General features: G+C 46.8%; 1 protein-coding gene across 3 annotated transcripts in view; it reads right to left on the bottom strand.

The window, feature by feature from the left end:
• The window catches only part of AGBL3 (AGBL carboxypeptidase 3), a 616,174-nt gene that overhangs the window by 241,969 nt on the left and 350,537 nt on the right, over window positions 1–23,668 (bottom strand). For all 3 annotated transcript variants that reach the window (XM_085651966.1, XM_085651965.1, XM_085651967.1), the window contains exon 10: window positions 16,550–16,650. In XM_085651966.1, the coding sequence (XP_085508092.1) occupies window positions 16,550–16,650 (101 nt within the window). The remainder of the gene's footprint in view (window positions 1–16,549; window positions 16,651–23,668) is intronic.

Here is a 23,668-nt window from a genome sequence, read left to right as displayed (position 1 = left end):
CCTCCTGTAGGCCCGGTGGAGCGTACATCGATACTATAGTCAGTGCTTCAGCCTCTCAATTTCCAGACACTGCTGCATATCTACCCTTGCCCCCCTCCCTGCTCCCCAGCACTCTCGACTCAAAACTGCCCATGTCCCCAACTATGCAAAGTGTCTGTCACCCTATATCTAACTTAACTGAAGGTAGTGTTGGGGGGGTGGCCAGGCCAGATTCCACCGCACCCGCACTCTTGCTCAATGTACCCTCATGTCTCTATTCATAATTATCACAATATCAATGGAGTCACTTATTGTTCCCTGCTTGACCCAGATCTGCAGTGATGCCCAGTCCAACAGTCCTTCAGCTGTGTTCGCCACTCCCCTCGTTCGCCTTCGTTGATGGATCATATCTCCCTCCTTGTTATGACGATTTGCTATTTGGGATGTATTTCTTCAATTTTCAGTGATTATGTTCTCTTGCCAGTCACCATCCCTCCAGTCAGTCTGCCGCAGATTCCGGTGTTTCAAAGCACCAGGACCTTCCCTTTGCTTTGACTCTGAGTTTCGCTGGAAACAGCATCGAGTATAGGATACCTTTATCTCTTAGTTGCTTCTTAACCTCCAAAAATGTTCTCCTTTCTCTCTGAACGGCAATCGTGAAGTCTGGATAGAAGGTGATTTCACTGTTTTCATACTCGATCTGTGGGGCCGTGCGGGTAGTTTGTAATATAGTGTCTTGGTCCCTAAAATGTAAAAGTCACGCCAACAGGGGCCTTGGGGGCACCCAGTTTTGGCCTACCTCCGGGAATTCTGTGCGCTCTCACTGTAAAAAATGTTGACACGGTCTTTGGTTTCAGATAATCCCAAATTAGAGTTTCCACAAAAAGGTCAGCTGACGGCCCTTTCGCCTTCGGGGAACCCCAGTATCCTGATATTGCACCTTCGTGATCGGCCTTCATAGTCGTCCAATAGTCTCTCCATTTTCTTACTGGCCACTTAGAGCTCATGGATTTCTCGTCTCATCTGGGTTGACTCTCCGCTTAACTCTGCGGTAATCACTTCTACGGTTTTGACTTTTTCACTAATCTCATCAGCTTCACCTCAGCCGTTATAGAGTCCATTCTATTTTCCAAGGATGTACGAACACCCACAATGGCCTCTATGATATCTTTCAGTCATGTTTCCCCTTTGTCCAGTCCCAGCCCCATTTCTATTCCTCCCTTGCCGAGAGTGTCTGGGTCAGATCGCTTTTGTATAGTAAATTATCCAATTTGGTCTGGAGGGTTCCCTTTCCCTCCCGACATTGCGACCAGTTTGCTGATGACCTGCTGGGCCCCAGTGGGTGCTGCACACTCCCAATCCTTCAGCCTTCCTGTGTACTCTTGTGTGCACCTCGGCGTCTTTGCCAGCAGGCCTCCACACTCCTCTGCTTCCCGTACCTTTGGTCGTGACTGCTATCGGAGCTGCTGATCACCCCCATTCCGTCCACCTCTCCTAAGCCTCAATCCGGGGTCTCGTCGACGCCCCTTTGTTACTCAAGCTTGACTTGGCACCTAAGAGGGGGCTTCTTCTCAAATATAAGGGCACTACTATTGAACTCGGTAGTAGATTGATCTACTTCAGTCGCCGCAGAGACATTGAAGATCACTTCCTTCCTCCTTCTCGGCTGCGGGGTATGACGCCTGGTTGTCCGCCACAGCTCTTTCCCTGTCCTCCGCAGTACCTGGTCCATGTATTGGCTGTGTTAGATACATCTCGTATTTTGAGAGTAAATAGATCTTGGCAAAGCGGTATTTTGCGCTGGGGTGGCTCCCGCCCGTCTCCTCTCTCATACTCTCGCCCCGGTTGTTGCTCCCTATTTACGACCTCAGGCGCCTCGCTATTTCAGCACCATCTTAGTTATTTGGCCAACCTCCCTCTTCTCCCCATGCCGGTGCCTTCCAATGGGGTGTTTGGTGCCCTGGCCTAGACTGCGTGTAATGGGCCTGCATCTCACACGTGCACTTGCCGGCGGGGGGGCTGGGAGGGGAATGTCAGCCACGCTCCACTGCTCCCCCAGCATTCCCCATGAAAGCAGCTGTTCAGTTGTGGCGTTTCCCAGTCCACGGGGCCGCTATCCCTCGCCTGCATCAATCCCCTGCTTTCGATGATCCAGGCGCTGTTCGTGGTCTCGGGGCCTGCGATGCACTTGTCTGCTTGTTTGTTGTGCAGCGATTGCCGCCTTCATGTTTTTGGGTACTCGACGACCTTCACCAGTTTCTCTCGCGTCTCCGGCCGGGCACCAATTCAAATTTAGTCTGGTGCTTTATCTCCTCTCTAGGCCGCACCTACAGATCCGGGCAAACTCCACCCCCGCTGTCCGCTCTTTCTCTGCATCACATACCACTCGGCCTCCGATGGATATCTTCAGTACTCCGACATGAGTTGTTGATATTTGGACGGATTAACTACGAGCAGAAGCCCAGGGAATCACGGAGCCTCACCGAAGTGCGGCCATCTTGATCGGTGCCTAAGCCACGCCCAGGGGGGTCTTTTGAGGTCTGATTTCATCTTACCGGGCCACTGGCGGTTGGGAGGGGGTCTATGTGAAGAGGCTGCAGGCAATGTGGGGGAGTCCTATATGGGTCAACTCACATTGGACTTGGTCTCTGTTTCGCTGGGGGACCTCGCTGGGACCGGTGGGCCACTCGATCTCGAGCCATAGGCGATGGCTGCAGTGGTGGTTCCAGGCGTCAGGTTTCTTTGTCTTCAGCAGGCTCGGAGTCTTGCTTTGGAGATTCTTTTGAACAGAGCTGCTGTTCACAGGAGATCCGGTCTTTGTTGAAGACAGTCAGTCCTTGCAGTGCATGCGTGGTAACCATACAGGCAATTTTGACAGACACCCCCAGGGGTCCTTTTCATCTGCCAGGAAAGGAAACCAGGCGGTTATTTAAGAGAGTAAGCCGCCCCCGTTGGTACCTCCGGTTGCAATCTCATTACACAACGGAGTACCGACGGAGAGGTGAGTAGGTTTAACATTTATACAATTGTAGTCTTAGATACCGGCATGACTTCGCTAGAGAATAACATCCCCCGGTTGGAGGGCGAATAAGGTCATATTTGTAATTCGGCTTTTCTGAATTGTTTTTATGGCGCCCTTCTTAGATCAGAACCCTGAATGTCTGTCGAGGTTTCATATTTCAGCGGATGTGGTATGCACGCAGCCACCGCGAGATTTATTCTCACGGGTGGATTTGACTCTCCCATTTGAATTACAAATACCGTTGTGGAGAGATTAATGGGTGCGTCTCATATTTCAAAGCTGATAAGCACTATTGCTTTGTACTATGATCAAAATGATTCTTATGCTGTTGTATTAATAGTGTTTGTCTGCATCTAGGGATATAGCTTATAGACACGAGTATGAATATGAAGTGGTTGGGGCACTAATACATATCAGGAAGTTGTAAGTATTAGCGTGCTTCAATGGGTAATGATACCAGATAGTGACCTCTAAGGTATAACCTACAGATTGCATGGCATAAGGCATACACTGTTCAAATTGATTTTAATATGAGTGCCACCATTTGGTTTTGTTAACCTAGAAAAGATGGTCACTCACCTATCATTTTATAGTAATTTCCACTCTGGTTAGTTATTTTTAGACGGCTTTACTTTCACTTTTTTGGAAACACACCGCAATGCTGATTTACTACATTTTGGTTTTTTGCTTGTGATTACAGAGCAGGGCTCCCCTTCCTGAGTTGTGACCAGGTAGAGGTGGGCTTACTTGTCCTACTATATGGGTGAGTTAATATTTGTTGGAGTACCTGAATGGACGTGCATTTGAGGATTGATGAGCGAGACATCCTCATGTTTTCAAAAAAAGCATATAAAAAAAGCGTTTAAGAAATTGTTAATTGAAGAGTAATTGTTCTTTTTGTGTCTCTTTTCGTTTAGACAAGTTCCAGTGATACTGATTCTGGACTTGGATCACTGGTTCTGTACTAAGTATACATTTTGCTTTTTCACTTTTTGCAGCAGCTTTGTTATTGGTCCTGAAGAAAGCCAACACTTACTTGTTAGATGTTAAATGGCTGAAACATGTCGACCCTTTTTTCATTCTAGCAGTTTGAATACATACTGCTGAGCACTGCGTTTTAATCCTGCCAGTATTGATGAGTTAATAAAGTTTTCTTTTCATCTGCACTAGGCAGTTTTAGATACACATTTTCTTTGATTTGTTGCGCTGCACCCTCACATCACCATCTTTTGCTCACATTTGGGATTTTAGCATCCATCTCTGAGGTTCGAACATCAAAACATCCCAGAGCTCCCTCCTCTCAGAGAGGAGGTTGCAGCCCTCAGTGGGACTAGTGTTTCCCTCTGGGAGGAGAAAGCCCAAATGATGAAGCATGTCACCTTTGGTGAGTGAGGGCATTCGTCCTAAAAAGGGATTCCTCCCCTATTAAATCTTTATTTAAGAGACACTTTCATTACTCTTTTCCTTCTTTTTCTTTGGCTGCCTTACTGCATTGCTTATAAGCTGTATTAGACCCAAGAAATCCATTGTGTTTAAAATATTTTCCTATAGGGGTATTATTTCTTGCAGGTCTTTAAATACACATACCCTCGGACCCCCCCTTGTTTGAGTATTTGGTGTGTTCTGAGTTCTGCACGGCTACGGCCGCGGGTCCTATTGTCATAGTCCACCACACAGGTGTACTATTTTTCACAAAAAATCTTTTTTTCGAAAAGTTGGGTTTGGCTGGCTTACTTTTTACTAATAGAGTGGTTACTTTTTTAGGAATATTGTCACATTTGAACAATGGCTGAACTTCTGGGTTTAGCCTTTGACGAGACAATAGTACGAGATATTCTATTAACACCTAGTATTTTAGAGATTCCAGCTAATGTCAGTTCTACATCTACTGATGATTGGGCCAAACTCTTGGTGCTAAAACGCTCGCATTCACAAACATATATACATGGTGCGATCATGACAGAATATTTGAGAGCCAACTGTGCACCAACTGGCCTCATTGTTACCAACACACCACGTTTGTTCTTGGAGGACAAGCAGTTCCTCAAGGATTGGTCTTTGATCGCATGGCGTTGTACCAGAGATTGGCTCATCTTTTGCTATAGGGGTATTATTTCTTGCAGGTCTTTAAATACACATACCCTCGGACCCCCCCTTGTTTGAGTATTTGGTGTGTTCTGAGTCCTTCCAGGGCTTCGGGAGGCCGCTGGCTGCAGGACAAGGTGACTTTTGGTGCAGGATCTCTGGAAACTGCAGACGGCACGGTAGGGCTGGGGCCAAGTTCCTCTGCTGGGCGTATTAGACAAATGATACACCTTACTTAAAGATACAAGACTCTGCACGTATTTCACCACTTTACTCTGGAGAAACATGAACTCAGAGAGGGGCTGATAATTTTACAAACGATTCCTTAAACTGCATGTTTAACAACTTAACAAAAGACTTGTAAAGAAATACAAGACATAAAACAGGAGGCAATAGCATCTTCAAGTCACACATTCAGGACCAGAGAAATGTTAGTCTGCTTATTAGGCTAGCCATATCACTACTTTGCATTCAGAGTAGAGCTAAACCTGCCTGTCTACAAGGAGCTCATCTATCACTGGTAAGAACCTCAGAGTTCCCCTGGACACTAAACCAATGAAGACCTTCCCTTACCTCACCTCCCTCACACCCATATTTCCACATCAAGGCATTAGACAAGCAGGACAAAGCAATGTAGTTTATGTGGATCCCAGTATGTTTTTCTACACATAATGCCATACCATGAAATCCAGGGGCAGAAAATGGAGCTACTGGTGACACCAGTTTCAGCTAAAAACTGGTCATTTTATGGTCAACTTGAACATGGCTTCAACTGGTTAAATCTCTGGCACTTTAAGGGCAATAAATGATTTGAACAGCTCTGTAATTAAGGCATCCTGTTCCAGAACTGGATCCTATGCAAGAGAGTTAAGGCCAACTACCTCTTGGCCCCTCATGGGCTAAATATGGGTAAAAACTGGCATGGGAAAGGCCAGATACTTCTCTGGTGTTCCCTTATCAATGAGTGGAGGCAACTAACAGCTTGACTATGCAAATGATTCTCATGCTTCCTTCTGGTCAGTTGGACTGTGGGAATCTCAAGGCTCCTGTGCAGACTTAATGTGAGAGATGTACTCATGTAGGCCCTTAACTCAACTAGGCTTGTTGTGTGCTTTTAATGTTTAGGCTTTGAAGCTCCACATAGCATACCTTCACATACTTATTAAAATGCACAATTTTAGTTGGTTTTGAATTTTTGGGTGGAATTTCAAAATGTTCATTGCTGTATGTGTCATTCTTCTAAGATGATAAAAATTAACACAGCCTATCTAACTGAACAGCAGTGTCGACAAGCTAAAACTTTCTATTTTGCAGCAGTATTGTTCTCCAACCTGAGTAAACATTGCACTTCATGCTTTCACAAACCCTGATCACATATAGTGAGAACTCTCTTTAAGTGCTCTGACTTATCACACAGTCATCCAGAACATTTGCATGTAACAATAAGCCATCATCAAGACTGCTTTGTTCGAGCCACCATAGTCGCTAGTGCATGCACCAAACCAAAATATGTGGAGCCATTGCTTTCACCATTCCTGGATGTGTCATGTTTCTTTACATTAGGCTCTTAATATTGTAAAGCACTATTTATTAACTCCAATGCCAAATGTGATGCCTTAGTCACCAGTATCATCCACAAGTTTGTTCCTCAGTCATGTGCTGGAGCGATTGCGATTGATTTGGCAAAGCAAGCTCCTCCTGCTTCTTGTGTGGTTTATGGCATAAGCTCAGTCAAACATGAGAAAAGTTATCAGTTAGTGCTACTAGCTCTTGTGTAGCAGTCTGTTGCTTCTTCTGCCTTTTTAGATTTTTGATTTTGCACCATGCTCCATAGTCGTATAGTTTGACTAAAGTGCATTAATTCTGACTGAATATTGATATAAACATATTCACTAGATTTGATTTGTTGCCTATTAATTCGGGGGTGTTCTGGTCATTGCATTTTTCTACTTTGAGCATCCCCCACATAGCATACATTCATGTAGTTATTACAATGCCTAATTTTATTATATTATTTTATTTACATCAATTCACACTGTGGCAATGTTTTGGTGTAGGTGCACCAATAGTTCATATGTTATGTATTCACAGCATAAAATTTTGAAAGAAAACAAAAAGATTAAGACAAGAGAAGTCACACCTTTTCCACAGAAAGCTTATTTTTCTCATAGTATTGTTGAGAACAGTATAAAAAATCCAAGCGAGTGCCTCTTAGCAAGAGTGAAGCGTCAGCATTCCTGAAGGAGCCTCACATTTATAAAGAGACTGTCTGAGGGTTGCATACTTGTGCTGGCTATCTGCTTTTCAAAAGAACAGAAACATAACATCAAAAGAGATTGACATGGCTCTAAATGCAAAGAGCTTCTGGAAAACACGTAGTTGTGAACAGGTATGTTTGTTGCTAGCCATTTGGGAAATTTCTACTTAAGGTAGAGTATATTGCCAATGTAGACATTAGGTAGGGGATAGCAAAGAACGGACTCCATCTTTGATTCCTCCAAAGAATGCTATCTCAAAATGTTTCAAATGTTCATTGTTTTTACGTGAATTGCATTCATAATATTCACCATAATCTTTTATCGGTAATATAAGCATAAGCTCTGCAATGTAATCATCTGCTCGGCACTAGAACCAGGCTTTAACATTAATACTGCCTTTTAAAATTATAGTCTGAATTTCTTGTGTCTGTATACGTTTGGAGAAAGGTGTTCCAGTAACCCACAAAAGAAAATGCATTGCAGATTGTCCTTGGCAGGATCTGATTTGTTGACAGAAACGTGCAATCTCGAGGTAAGTTGGTAGGAGATGCACAAGTCATATCCAAGCTGGTCTTCTTACTCAAGATGGTAAGTTTGTTCAAACCTGTGCTTGCCTAAGGCCCAGGGAAGGTCTATTGAGCTGTATTTATGAATGGGGGTGGGAGGAATAAAATCAGTTACTTACCTGTAAATGTGTTCTTCCAGTATTAGCATCTTCACACTTTTCACACCTTCCTCCCAGATATAGTTCACAACCGGAATAGCTCAACTGGATCTTCTAGCCGTTTCTTTAAAATCATAATGAAAGCAATTGTTCATTGGCATTGGCAACTCAAATACTTTTGCTGCTCGTCCCATCAGAGTATGGAAACTCCCAATAGCCTCAGGAGGGGAATCTACCAGATGAGGAACTGATGAAGAGGAGCTTGTAGCGGGTGATCATCTAATTTATTAGATGCAGAGTGGTCGTCTGGTACTTTTCCCTCTTACCTGTCCTCATCAGAGGACATTACATCATCTGCAGGTGAAACAACAATGCTTGAAACTGGCGTTCATTTTGGTGTATGCACTGCCAGGAAATTAAGCAATGTGGGTTGTGTCCTGCAGTTTGTGTTTGGGGAGAGTGAATTGTTTGCAGTGATGATGTAGCATGAAAATGCCCTGGAAATCTTTTATAATAGTCTCATGCAAGTCGTGAACCAAAGCTCTATGTACCAGAACCATTTCCTCCTGAGGCTCATGATGTCCGTAGGGTTGGTAATGCTTAGTATATGAGGTAGACTTATCCATAAAGTGTGTTCCTGAGAAATAATAATCCCCTTGACATTAGTCCTTACCCTCTTCTTGATGTTTAACATGTAGTTTTGAAGGACTATGTGCTGTTCTAAAAGGACTGTCATCCTCTGAATCCACTACATCTAACAAATGAGTAGGTGGAAGAGGTGAAACTTTACTCAGAGATGTATACTCAGGCATTGTTGAACCAACAGTATCTTCGCCAATGACATTGACGATTGCCTTGTTGACATTATCGGTGGCTATGCTATTGACAGAGTTACCTCTTTCGCCATGGAGTTGTTGACAAGTTTCTCATCGACAATGTCCAGTAGGTGAGATCATAAGTACCGTGACCGATGACGATGGTACCATCAACATCAACGATGCCGTTGTCGTCAAAGGTCGCAGATAGTGTTGTCATCCATGACAGGGCTAATTTCATCAACAGTGTTGTCGACAACAACGGAGTTGCCTTTGTCGATGTATCATCATTGTCGACAGATTTGCTGATGGGTTTTTCTATAGAGTGGATTTCTCCATTGACGACACTGAGGGCGGCTTTCTGAACTGCAACTACAATCTTGAAGAAGGTGTTTCAGTCTCTGATTTTTATTCCAGGAAATATCTTCCTTAGAATGCTTATGCAGGCACTCAGTAGAAGAATATGCTCTTTCGGATGAGCCATGATTAGTCTTCTTGTGAGTTTTTTTAGGTGGTTCATGAGACATATGACCCCCAGCCATTTCTCTTTTCTGAGACCTCCATGACTTAAAAGAATCATCATTCTCCTTCCTGGTCTTAACTTAAGCTTTTGAAGCCATAACAAAAGCCTATCTCTCTCTATTCTTTTAAGTTTGTGAGAAAAAAGCACAGCAAATCTTACAGTCTTTTACCCTATGAGAAGAGTAGAGGCAGTAAATACAGTGTTTGTGAGGACCCTCAGAGTACAGTCTTTTCTTGCTGCAGGACTCATAAGGTCTTAAAATAACTTTTCAGCTTGAATCTTACATTTTAGCTAGTCAGGTTTGAATAAAAGATGGAGTAGTTTAGAGAAATACAGTTGTACATTTATTTACTGATTGAGAATCCTGGAAAACTGAGATGGGCTCAGGGCTACTCCCTTCACACGACATGCAGTACAAAATCTGAGGGAGCGAAGCCTCTGTGGGGAGTGTTCAAGAGGGTGCTATCACCTGATTGGCTGGAGTTTGGTTCTTTTATAATGATGGGGATAAATTATTAAAGTGAATTCTTTTAGCTCTTTGTGTGTGACCTATACTGCTTCTAAATGTACTTCGCCGACAGGGAATGAATCAAGCACGTGAATCTATGAAAGATCCAGTACTGGAGAATCTGTAATTATGCATTTGGTCTTCAGCAAGACTTCCCGGAGATGAAGCCACTCCTCCTGACAGGCATAGCCCAGCTTTTCAGCAAGTAGGTAAGACTCACTCTTCTGGACTTCGGTCCAGTCTGGATGGAGAAGAAAAACAAAACACACAAAAATTCCTAATATGATTTTGTCATCTTCTTTTCCTAAATTGGAAAGGATGATGCTAAATCAAGTACTGGGTGACCGATCCTATACTAAGACCCCCACTAGTTGTCAAGCCAAATTGACCAGGACAATTGGAGGGCCTGCAATATTAAATGTTTTTATGGTTCTACAATTCAGAAGGAGCATCCTGTCCATTTAACCCCTCAGTTGGTGAGGCTCCCGCTACCCACAATTCCCCACCCCAAGTGCTGGGCCCCTGTTTTGATGTTTGGGGCAGTTTGGCCAAAGTCTACATAATTCCTTTTCCACATAAGGTATCCAGTTCAAATTTAGATCCTTTCCCTACATTTTGGGGATTCAAAAGCTATGTAGGGTTTGTGTACTCCCTGGAGGGCACAAAGAAAATGCCCAAAATGCAGCTATTTGTTTTTAAAAATGGAAAAAAGTACTGTAAAAGAAAGTTTATTTTCTAAAAATAGAATCAACATCTTTTCAGTTTTCTGTAACATGCAAACTGGAAAAAATCCAATTTTTTTTAACACCGTTTTTGTATTTCTTCTAAGCAGTAGTTGATTTTTCCTATTCCTTGTGGTTTCTATCTACTTACAGAATGTGGTGGAAACAGGTGTGAAACCCACTGGTAAATGCAAAAAGCTATACATTTCAGCAAACATTATTACATAAATAAAGATAAAATTCTGAATTTTGGTAGCAGTCCAAAAAAAATAATTTATGAAACCTGTGACCATATTACGTAAATTTTCTCTTAGCATGCTCCCTAGTTGGGATAGTTCTTGTCTCATGTAATAATTCCATCCACACAGGTAGGGTACCATTTTTATCTGGGGAAGTGTGGGAATGCTGGGTGGCAGGAATTGTGTGGATCCCGCAGTGCATGGAACTTTCTCTTGCACAAATGCAAATAAGGTGCATGATTTTAGCCAAAGTCTGGTGGTTATAGGGCCTTCAGGGTAAGAAAACGAAGCAGGCTCCATATAAGCCACACCAACTTTCATACATAATGGCAGTTAGGGAGCAATTGCATTGTACTTCCACAGTCTATCAGTGGTGCTTAACTCATGGAGGTCTAACCCCCAACAACAGTCTTCAAAACCCCTCTATTAAAGTATAAATCCTATTAGAAGCAAGCCACACCACCCTGGATTTGCCTGAATCTCTAAATCTCTAAGCTTCATAGATGCTCAAGGTTCATAGGGCTGACTGGTTGCTTGCTGATCCAGAGCCAAAATAGGGCGACCATTAACCCTAGCAAATGAGAAGAAATTGTTTGCGGTGGTGATGTATCATAAAAAGGCTCCAGAAATCTTTTATAATAGTCTTGCCGCATGCTCTGCAAGTCGGGAATCAAAGACCTTGGTAGTACTCACACTAGGAATTCTTTCTTCTTATCCCATCTAAACTGGCCCGTACGTCAACACTATGCCCAAGAGAATCCAAATTTCCTCTCCCTTACAGCAGGGGCTGGTGCAGGTAAGAGCGGTGGGGTGCACCGCTCTTACCTGCAGCGGCCGCGGCTGCTCTCTTGCCAAGGAAATGGGGTTACTCAAGGCCCCAGGGGGCAAAACATTTTTGGGGCTTGCAATGTTTGAAATATTTCTGGCATCTAGTGGGGTTTCTGTCCCCCCAGGGGCAGTAGTTGAATCCCTGCTTGGGGATCATGGTCCTGCAGTGATCCTCAAGCACAGACCCACTAGGAAGAGGTAGAGGTGAATAGGGGGCATTGTCCTATTTCAGGAGATACCTCTCCCACTAAGATGGATGCTCAGGGAGCAGAGATGTATCCCAGGTGCTATAAGCGCCGACTTGTTTCACCTTCATTCAGTGTTTGATCAGACTCTGAGTAAAAAATATAATCCAGGGTGCGAGAGTTGCTCCTCTCTAAATCCTTTTAATGTGAGCACAAAAAATATTTTCCCCCTAAATGTGGAAAACAAGATGTTCACGTCCTCCGCATTCCAGATGTACTGCAAGGCACATGAACATCTTTTTCTCCACATTTAAGCAGCTAACATGCTTCTGAACCCACAGTTCGATTAAGAGTGACTGGTCAAGGTGTTTGTGTATCGGGCTAAAACTTTGGCCTAAATCAGCTCCCATTCCCTTAGGAGGAGGCGTGCAGGAAATACAGATAAAACTAAGGCAAGACAAAAGGGCTGAATAATTCCTACATGGAGGATGTATGTGCAGGCTGGGATATTTGGGATGGTGTAGGAAGCTGGCTCTGTATATACTATACTAAAGTGAGGTATAGTGTGCACAGAGTCCAGGGGATCCCCAAAGGTAGGCAGAGGTTAAAGTAGATAGTACCTTACTCTCTATTTGTGGTAGTGTGGGCAAGCGGTAAGGCCTTATCAGAGGGTAGTGCTGATCATTTATTGTACACACTCACGCAAGAAATTATTTCACACACTCAAGGACTGAACTCTGACCAATTTGTTTTGTATAAAATATTATTTAGGTATGTTTATTTTCTAGAACCAAGCCAGGCCTGTTACAGGTAAGTATACAAATATTTTGCAACCACATGCAGTTTAAATACAGTTTGAATGCAGTGAATCGGTTACAGAATAATTACTTTGTATTTGCAAATAGTCAGAATTACTTTTCAGTTACTTTTCTTACAAAGCCAGGTATGTCTAGATACTAAGCTGGTGGATTTCCTGAGAGAGGGAAAAAGGAGATATTGCTTTTGCAAGCTCAGTACAGGTTTACAGTATTACTCACGAGCCACACCTAGTCCTGAGAAGACAGAACTGGATTTAAGGGTCCGTGGGTAGGATTCGGTAAAATGGGCACTCGAGTCGCACCGCCAGTGGCACAGAGGCGAACGGGTGCAGAGTGCAGCGACCACACATTAGCAAATGGGCTAAGCAAAGGTCGTGGTGACTGTGGAAAGTAGTCCACCAGGTTAGGAAACAAAAGCTACTGGGGTCGAAGTCAGCATGGTAGGGCCAAATGGCCAAGACAAGAACTAAACTGCCAGCGGCACAGAGGCGCCTGGGTGTAGAATGAGGTCTTGACTGAAGCTGCAGATTCTGTTGAGGGTCCCTCGGAGTTGGTCAGCGGCTGAGTCATCGTATACTGACTGCAAGCGTTCTGAGACAGAGTTGGTCGGACGGTCGCGGTTGGTCTTTCTGGAGCACTTTGGTTATAGAGTTGGTCAGGGTGTTACCTTCGGTCGCAGTTGAGGGGACCGTCCAGTTGTTGGCTGCAGATTTGGTTTAGGAGGCTGTAGTGGTTCAGGGTACACTGGGATCCAGGTTAGGATTGCCAGGGGGGACCTCCTGAGGATATTGGGTCACTCGGGCTCAGGTCGCCGGGAGCAGAGTGTTGGAGACTCTCAGAATCGACGGGAGTCAGAGTTGGTTGGTTTTGAGCAAGTACAGTGCTCACGGGAGACAGAGTCTGTTTGGTTGCAAAGGCAGTGCAGGTTCAATGGGTTTTTGAGGACTGCTGGCTGCAAGACACACTGAGGTTTTGCAGGAGGAGTCTGAGGTTGGGCCAGGCCGGGGGGGGGGGGGGCTGGGGCCAAGTCAGTGGGTGTCCTCCTCTTCCATTCTTCTGCAAGGCTGTTCGGTCCTTCTTCTTATGGTTTCTACTTGTCGGCTCTGATCTGAAGAGGCAAGGTTTAGGGATGCCCTAAATACTAAATTTAGGGGCGTTACAGGTAGGTAAAGGTTGGGACCAATGGGTTCCTTCCTTGGGGTGGGTACACCCCCTATTATGCCACCCTCCAGTGGGAAGGGAGCATAAGCCTCACTCTGGTTGGCTGGGTCCTCCCATCTTCAAGATGGTGGCGACTGAGAGTTGTGCTTCGCCTTGCTTATCCTAACTGAGGGGAGGGGTTGGCAAAGGTGGGCACACCACTCCTCTTATCTTGATTTTCCCAACAATTCTCCCACCCAAAGTGGGGGGCAGAACCAGTGGGGGCCAGTTGCATGGAGCAGCAAAGGGCTGGAGTAGCTCACAAAGGCGGCAAGCCTTTGAAGCTTTCTGTTCATGGACCCTGCCCATCCTGGGGGAGGAGGCTTGGCACCTCGTCCCAGGATGTGCATTGTTTCAGTATCACGAGTGTGGCAAGTTCCTGACCCAGGGGTCCTGAAACATGTCTGGTGGTGGCAGCTGGTGAGCAGCCACTCAGCCAGAACACTAGACTTAGGTCGTTTTCTCAGGGGACCTCTCTAAGATGCCCTCTGAGTGCATTTTTCATTAAATCCCACACTGGCATCAGTGTGAGTTTAATGTGCTGAGAAGTTTGATTCCAAACTTCTCAGTTTTCAAGAAGGCCATTATGGTGCTGTGGAGTTCGTAATGACAAACTCCCATACCATATAGTCTTTTGGCATTAAAGCACTTACAATGTCTAAGAATTGATTTAAACACCAAAGCGGTACAGGGTTCATGCACCTGTACCCTCACACTGGTGTAGTGCTAAAGGGGTAGCTCACCTATGCCAGGGCAGTGGATTGTAGGCATGGCACACAGGGATGTGTGTCATGTCGACTCTTCACTTTGTCTGTACCAAAACATTCAGCCTGCAATTGGGGTGGGAGGGGGAGAGAGGGGAGAGGGGAGTGTGTGTGTGTGTGTGTGTGCGTGTATATATATATATATATATATAATGGTACAGGGCCTCTGAGGATGGCACAATAAGTGCTGCAGCCCTCAGAGGTCTTCCCTGGTCACAGTGCTCTCGGTACCTAGGGGGCCTTTTATAAGGGTCTTACATGTGGCCAGAGAGTTGCAAATTAGGTTTTGCAACAGTACAGGTTTAGGGAAAGAACATAGACCTTAGGTACCCGGTTAGCAGGAACCCAAGGCACACTCAGTCAAAGTACCTCAACATTAGGCAAAAACGTGGGGGGCAACCATGTAAAAAGGGGCACTTTCCTACGGATGGTCATTACGGTTTTCCACAAAGGAAACCACCAATTTGAGGAGTAAGCGCGCGCGTGCACACACACACACACACTCTCTCACTCTCTCTTTCCCTATCAGTCACACACAAAAACACTGAAAGAGAAACTCACAGAAATTGAAAGAAAGATACAGAGATGTAGGGTCCATATCAACGCAACCATTCACCAGTCCACTAGTGCACCACCCACTCCACATACACACAACATATATCATACTTCCACTATGAAGGCAGATGATGCAGGTTAGAGGACATGGATTAACCTTTCATTTTGAGAGCAGGTATGGAAATTCCCCGATTATAAAATGCAGACTGGCCATGAGGATCAATTTTTAACAAGTCATATTTCAAGCCTATCCCTTCATTAGCATTAAATGTGGTATCTGAGCTGTTGAACAAGCAAAATTGTTGCCTTCCGTCCTGTCAAAGAATGTAAAATGTACTAGCCTAATGATATGAAAGTATTCATTCTGTCAAGCTCAAGGAGACGACGATTATCCCACCATAATCTTGTTGTGTTATATGATTCATTTTATACTACTGTATCGATGTTATATTGATTTGTTTTGTCCCCTCCCTTGGTGGACTGTTGGTTTTGCTGGACTGCATTTGTAAACAAAGATAATTTATTAATTTTCTTACTTATCATGGTATTCTGTAAGTAGAATCAAGCCTGATGCACAGTACCTGCTTTCTTCACTCCTTGCAGCAAGGAAAGGGGACAAGATATCTGTGTTATGCAATGTTATAGACTTAACAGGTATTGTATTACATCACCTGATGCATGTTTTTTTAATCACTAGGTTCATGGTTGCTGTAGTTCTTTTTAAAACTTTGACATGGAACAGCTGAATTAAAGTAATGGAACAAGGAAATATAATCCTTGCCTTCACTTACGTTATAGAATTAAACCTTTTATATGCAAAAGCTAAGAAACTTTGTATTTTCACTTTTTCCATGGAAGCCCATAGAGAAAACCCCCTTACACTGCTATATAGTACTTGAAGTGATCACTCAACAATTCAAAGCGCAATAGCACACATCTTGCTCCTTTTAGGTCGGCTTAAGAGGCAGTGAGCAGAACTTTCATGTGTTTAGACTAATTCACATTTTTCATACTTCCATGACCAGTATTTACTGATTCACTGAATTTGACTGGTTGTTGTGTTACAGATACAACTGAAATAAAAGCGCATGTGTCAGGTACAAATTCAATCTAATTTAGCCAACTGTGACTGAGAAAAGAAGTTTTATCAGTTATGTAAAATGTTTGACCTTGCTCAAGATGAGAAAAGGAGACTTGACTTAAGGGAAGTCAGTGGACCTGTTGAGGGATGGAACCCAAAAAGAATTCAAGCCTGGGTTCTCGAATTTGCTTCTTTTGTGTGCTATGAAATAGTGATCCTTCCACCTTACCTATTTAGAGAAACTGTCATGCTGATAGGGAGCAATGTTTGACTATGAAGCAGAGCAACTACCATTGGTCTTACCTTAGTCTGATCAGGATCACAGTAATCCAAAAGAGCATCACAAAAATGGAATCCCATGGACTCCAGGTCTTTGGTGCTAAAATGAGTGCCCCTCCTTCGACCTACAAAACAAGGAATAATGCTAAGTACACATCAGACGGCAAGACATGGAAATCAATCTTCAGCTAATGAGAGGGTTTCTTTATTTTTGCCTGCAGAAGCAAACAACCAATGACCAATGAAAAATCTTCAATATTCCTACAGCCAATATATTTTACCAAGCATGAATAATACAAACATTACACATACAATAGGGATAGCAACAGTTAAAGGGAACATGTTACTCACTGTCAGAGGAGACTGACTGCCACACTGGGAGAAAATGTCTGTTTCTGCATCCCACAGGGTGGTTGTGAGCTGCTAAGGACAAACTAAAATGGTTTGGTGGCTGATGCAGCAGGGTAGGGGACAGAGTAGAGCATTGCCCATGGTGACCTGTACAATGTCCTGTTCCTGGCCATGAAAGAACTGGGGTGGCTGTTACGGGCTGGCGGGCCTGGTGTTATCTGTATGCCAGCCCTCTGGAGTATTCTCAGAAGGAGCAACCGTAATGGGAAAGATGATTAGCTGAGGTCTAAGGAACACGATATGGCTCTGCTTTCCTAAAGCATTTGTGAAAAGTTTGCTTTCTCTTCAGATAGGTGGGACCTATCGTAGGGCATATCCATAAGGAATGTCTGCAAATTTCCAGAAAAAGCCAGTGGATCACATCCACCAATGTTTGTGAAACACAACACTTGTGCCCATAACTCGTCCCAAGCAATCAGTAGTATGAAGGCCATCCCTAATCACATATTGGGCTGCATCCTGTGCGTCCTGAATGGTTTGTTCAATAGAGGCCCAAAATTCCTCTGGGTCCGCCGGTGAAATCTCTTTGGCCACTTCCCAGAGGATGTCTGGAGGAGCCATGGGGAACACTTTTAGATTGACTTTTCTGGTGGAAGCAACGTTTTCTTTTACTTCATCAGAAGGCCCCTGAGGGTCCAGGGCCTCAGCTTCATATCTAATCCCTACCGCAAATGATGCACTTTCCAGCACTAGGGGTGAAATCAACCCTGTATCAGGGGGAATATCAAGCCCACTGCCCTCAAGCAAGTCCAAGTATATACTGTCATTATCATGATTTTTTTTTTTGTAAAACCGTTTTTATTGCAGAACAATAATAGCAGCAGCATACATTAGTACTTTGCCTGCATCACTGATACCAATGCCACAGATCCTGTGGCCATTCAGACAGCCTTACACAGCTCATGAGCCCACATCCCGGAGGCCGGGCAGCGATGGTCAGGGATCATCAGACTGAACTGTAGTGCGAGCTTTACGTTTGCTGCTAACAGGGTAGGGTAACTACGTTCCGCTTTAGAGTTTTCCCCCCCCTCCCTGTCCCTCACCCCCAACACTGCCCCTCCCCCATCCCATTCCCCGTTCCCCTCCCTCCCTCCCCACCTCCCGTGCTCACTCCCGCAACTGCGACTTGTCCCGGCTCTTATTTGTAGACTGGGTGCCGCTCAGAAGTACAGAGCTATTCACTGTGTTTGTGTGGCTGGATTGCTCCGGGGGGGCCCCTTCGGGCTCGGATGGCGTCTCGTCCTCCTCCAGCATACTATTTCGCAGGGCTTGCACCAGTCCCTCCCATGCCGCGGCCGCCTCTAGCGCCCTGTCATCAGCCTTGCGGGTTGCCAATTGGTATCGAAGCGTGCTTTCGCTCGCCGCCCATTTCTGTAGCTCCTTGGCCCACCTCCCGTGCGTGGGGCCCGCTTTTGACTTCCAGAGTCTTGTCACCTCTCGTTTAGCTAATAGGAGGCCCATGTCTATGAATCTACTTGTAGTTTTGTTCTTGGGTGTGTGAGGAAACCAGTGTAGGACACAAACCGCCTTAGTGTATTGTAAGTCTCTGTCCGTCACCTCGGTCAGCGTTTCCCCAACTGCCCTCCAGTAGTCCTGTAGGTGCAGGCAGTCCCACAGCATATGCCCCAGCTCCGCTCCCACCATTCCACATCGTGGGCACGCCGCGTCTGCCACCCCAAAGTACTTCCCAAGGTTACTGGGTGTAAGGTAGGCCCTGTGGAGAATATAGAAGTGTATCAGCTGGAAGCGCGCATTCCTGGTACTTTTCCGAGCGCGCCGCACCAGTCCCGCCCATGTAGCGTCAGGGATCTCAGTCTGCACTTCCAGCTCCCATTTCTCCTTCAGTGCCGTGAGCGGCCGCAGAGTTTCGCGCAACATTCTGGAGTACAGACAAGTCACCGCCTTATAAGTACCAGCAGACATCATGGTGTATTGGCAGGCCGCGGATGTGGCGGGTTCCAGGAGCCCCGCTCCCCAATGCGCCTGCATCGCACTTGTCACTGCCGCATGCATCAGGTAATCTCCCCGCGGGAGGTCGAAGCGCTCCTGCAGCACACGGTAAGGGATTAGCGCTCCCTCTTCGTATAAGTCACCCAGCATTTGGAGGCCCGCCTCTTCCCACATCTGCAGTCCCGACCAGTCTCTGCCATGCGGGAGCGCCGTCACCATTCCCAATGGGATCTCTGGCGCATACGGACGCCGCACCCCGGCTTGTCGTTGCGATCGGTTCCAGCATTGCCGGAACGTCCGCTCCTCCAGAGAGAGGTCCCCGATAACCAGCCGCTGTTGCAGCGTAATATACGCCAGTACATGGCGAGGGGTGCCCCCCTCCCTGTCCTGCTCTGGCCCCCGGTATACTCGTGCCACCTCCTGCGTGAAAATCTGCAACTGCGCTGCTAGGTAATAAAGTTCGAAGTCAGGCACCGCCAGGCCTCCATCGTCCTTCGGCCGGGTCAAGGTCGCCAGCGCCACCCTGCGCCGCCCCGTGCCCCACAAGAAAGAGACCACCAGTGAACGCAACTGTCGGAAGACAGAGCACGGAATCCACACTGGGAGCGTGCGAAAATAATACAGAAGCCGCGGTAGTGCAATCATTTTTAGCAGCGAGATACGCCCCGCTACCGAGAGCGGGAGGGTGGACCAGAAGGACATGTTGCCCCGCAGTGCTCTGATACACCGCCCCACATTGCCATCCAGCATATCCGCTGCAGAGTGGTATATGTGTACTCCGAGGTATTGCAGGCAGTCAGGCTCCCATTTAAGCAGTGGCCGGTGCACCGGGCGTGGCTCGCCGCGTCGCAACGGGTATAAGCAGGTTTTGGACCAGTTCACCCGCAGTCCAGAGAGCCCGCCAAATCGCGCAAGGAGTCGCTCCGCTCCGTCCAGTGCCTCCGCTGCGTTCTCCAGGAACAGGAGCAGATCATCTGCATACAAGGAGATGAGTTGCGGGGCCCCTCCATAATCCAATCCCCCCATACTGTCATTATCATGATGTGGAGTAAATCATCTCATACCCCCCAAAGTCAGATGGAAAAAAATTCTAGATAAAATCCGAGGGAAAAAGATGATGGAGCCTCCGGGGAGCACTCTGGTAGAGGAAGCATTTTGTCAGAATCTACAGGAACTGGGTGCACTGGAGTGGAGTTACCTTGTGACCTTGGCAGGATCGGACATTGGAGTCAAGGGCTCAATCTCGCGTGACATCAGGACTGGCATTGATGAAAAAGGAACCAGTGCAGGTCTTAGAACCTGAGTGAACTTCGGCACTGGGGTAGATGTGGAACCAAGCAGGGCTTGAGGGGGCGCAGACAGTGCTGAGGGTGGACCTGCTGGAGGTAACCCAACTGGAGGCCCCTGCAGATCCTTAGGGCCAAAAGGTGCACCTGAGAGAGCCAAGAGAGTGGCAGGAGTACGCAGCATGGCCTCCTTAAGGGTCTCGTATGTTGCAGCATCACTGATAGCCTGGGAAATTCAGGGTAAAGCAGGACCAGTTGTGGAATCAGCTGCTCGATTGAGGATGAGAAGTGATATCGTTTGACACCTTGACACCCCCCCAAACTCTCTTTGGACAGAGTGGCGGGATGGAGTTGAGCCCTAATTTGACTCCTTATACTTTTTCTTTGACTTGGACTTCGACTTACCCGACAACTTCGAGTACGAAGGAGACCTGTTGTGGAAACAACTCGAGAGTGGAAGTGGGTCCATGCCCTCAACTCAGAGCAGGAGAGGAATTTGTACGCTCTCTGGAGACTTCTTTTTTTTTTTTTTTTTTTTTTTTCAGATTTATTGATGTTTTATTCACTGTTTGTTTAGTTATTTATTTTTTTTTGTTGTTTTTTGGTCGTAAGACATTTATTATTAACAAATGAAAGAGATGTTGTACACTGCGTCACGCCAACAACCCGGAGGCAGGCCGCTATCTGGTAGATTATACAAAGATTACATATAAATAACTTTAAGGCCGTCATCCGGGCGGTGGATCATTCAGAGGTAAATTTAAGGTACAATAAAATCTGCATTTTGCACTGTGCATCTCTAGCAAGTAAACGGTCTTACTTTTTCTCTTAGTGCTGCTGACAAGTGAAGGATAGCGTAAATCAATGAGGCCGCCTCCAGATAAGCAGCAGGCAACCACCCGCCACAGCAGCCTATAAAAAGGACGTGCCAGTCAGCACCTTGTTTCTCCCAACAAGACCCCCAAACAAGCCAAACCAAAAACGTCAAACATAGGTGCAAGTACTTGGAAACAGCGTTTGTACCACATTTCAGTGCTCCAAAGGGTCGAGTGGGTCCGCCAATGGTCTCCCCAGTAGAGGGCCAGCCCTGTCCAGGGCAGGCTCGGAAAGGTATCCTGGCTGGGTATGAGTTAGCGACAGGCGGGCGGGGTAGGGGGGAGGGGGGGAGGGGCAATGAATTATCCACAGTCGGCCCAGTAGGGCGGGAGGGGGGGGGGGGGCGGGGGACACTATCCGGGTCAGTGGAGGCAGTAAACGCAGAGCTTATGTCTGGGCAGTTCCTGTCAGTGTAAGCGCGGGGGCAGCGGGACCTCTGTCGTTAACCTACGCAGCGCGTACCTTCAGCCCATGTCGTCTGAAATACTAGTAGCCCGTGAAGTACCGGCTGAGTCAGGGGCCGTGCGTTCTGTGGTCCACTGTACAAACGGGCCCCATATATCAGTGGGCCTGGAAGCGGTGGGCATGGTCTCCCAATAGTGTGTCAGTTGAGTGTGGCCGTAAGTCACATCTCTGATCCAGCTCTCAAGCGTGGGGAGGGCAGGCCTGCCCCAGTGTAGAGCGATCTGCCGCTTGGCGTACAAAAGGAGTAATGCATGTAGTTTCCTGTCGCAGGGCACAGTGTGCTTAACATACCCCAGTAATCCCAGCAGTGGAGACGGTGAGTCCCTCCTCCCCATGATTTGATTGATGGCATTGAAGATCCCTGTCCAGTATGCCCCCAGCTTGGGGCAGCTCCAAGCCACATGAAGAAAGGTGGCATCGTCACCCCCACATTTCCAGCAAGAGGCGTCCTCACGTAGACCCATGCGGCGTAGTAGCGTCGGAGTGCGGTAGTATCTGTGTAGGAATTTGAAGTGGATAAGCCGCAGTCGGTAACACGGTGAAAGAGCCGTGAGTTGAGCGCAGCAATACTCCCATGCGTCTTCCGGCAGCTGGTCCCCCAGGTCCTCAGCCCAAGCGGCCACGGCCGCGGCTACTGTCACCGGTGCTTGTTCCTGCATGCAGTTATATAATCTGGACACCAGTTTTTTAGAGGAGGGCCGTGAGAGCAAGTTTTGCAGGGCCTCTAGTGCGCAAGGCTCTTCCGGGAAGCACGGTCCCATCTTCTTGCAAGATTCCCTAAGGGAATGATATAGTAATTTGTCAGCAAACGTACAAGGCTGGGCATCCCCATCCACCGGCATCTCGAAAAATGTGCCATCTGGATATAGGTCAGCGAAGGTGAGAAGTCGACTCCCACGGATAGTGAGGACGTCACCTCTCGCCGTCAAACAAGGTAGCAGCGGGTTGCCCCTCAGAGGAATTGCCGGCGCATAAAGCAGGGAGAGACCAGCTCGTTTCCGAAGTTCGCGCCAGGACCAGCGGACCATTTCCACTGTGTCCACATCACGCGACGGGCACGTAACCTCTCCATATAGTGCCACTCGTAATGGCGAGGGGGCGACTACTGCTAGTTCCACCGCCAAATGCGGCTGGTAGGGGGTTGGGTAGGCCCAGAAATGTAAGAACTGAGCTTGTGCACAGAGTGAATAGAGCTTCAAGTCCGGGGCTCCCAGGCCTCCCTGTCGGAGCGGAAGCGTGAGAAGGTCCCAAGAGACCCTGGCCTGGCCGCCGGCCCACACCAGCTTCAGCAGTAGTGATCGGACCCGGGTGTGGAAGTGCGTTGTCATAGGTAGTGGCACGTTGACGAACAGGTACAAAAATTTGGGAAGGACCACCATCTTGGCAAGAGCGATTCTAGCGACCAGGGACAGCGGTAGCTTATTCCAGACTTCGATCTTTCCTTCCAGCCAGTCCACCGCCCTTCCAAAATTCAGTGACCACAACTCCTGTACATCCCGGCTGATCCAGATGCCCAAATATTTGACAGCTTCCGTCTCCCACCTGAGGGGGTAGTCAGGGGCAGGCCGAACAGTGCTCTCCGTCAGGGGGAAGGCCACCGACTTCGACCAATTAATGGATATCCCTGCCAAGCCCTCGAACCTCACAAATTCACGAAGTATAGGGCTCAGGTTGTCTTTAGGGTTCAGGACGTACAAGGTGACATCGTCCGCGTACAGTGAGATCAGTAAGCTTCTAGCACTGAATCCGATGCCCCTGGCTGTATGGTGCTGCCGAACTCGAGCTGCTAACGGCTCCATCGCAATTGCAAAGAGGAGCGGGGATAGAGGGCAGCCTTGCCTAGTGCCCCTCGAGACATCAAACGGTTTGGAGACAAGGCCATTGACGCTCACTCGGGCTCTGGGTTTCGTGTAGAGGAGCTTAATAAGGGTCAGGAAGTTTTGGCTGAATCCCATCCGCCGCAGCACACAGAAGAGGTAGGGCCATTCTAAGGAGTCAAAGGCTTTGGTGGCGTCTAGAAACACCACCGCTGCCTGTACTGACGGGTGTAAATAGTGAAGGACCGAAAAGATCGTTCTGAGATTATGAGATGTTGCTCGGCCAGGGATGAATCCCGATTGATCTGGGAGCGCTATCATCGGCAACATCGGTTGCA

This window comes from Triturus cristatus, chromosome 4_1, assembly GCF_964204655.1.
Source record: "Triturus cristatus chromosome 4_1, aTriCri1.1, whole genome shotgun sequence".
Taxonomy (NCBI): Eukaryota; Metazoa; Chordata; class Amphibia; order Caudata; family Salamandridae; genus Triturus; species Triturus cristatus.
Note: the sequence above shows the minus strand (reverse complement) of the source record. Positions and strands in the feature narration are given on the sequence as shown.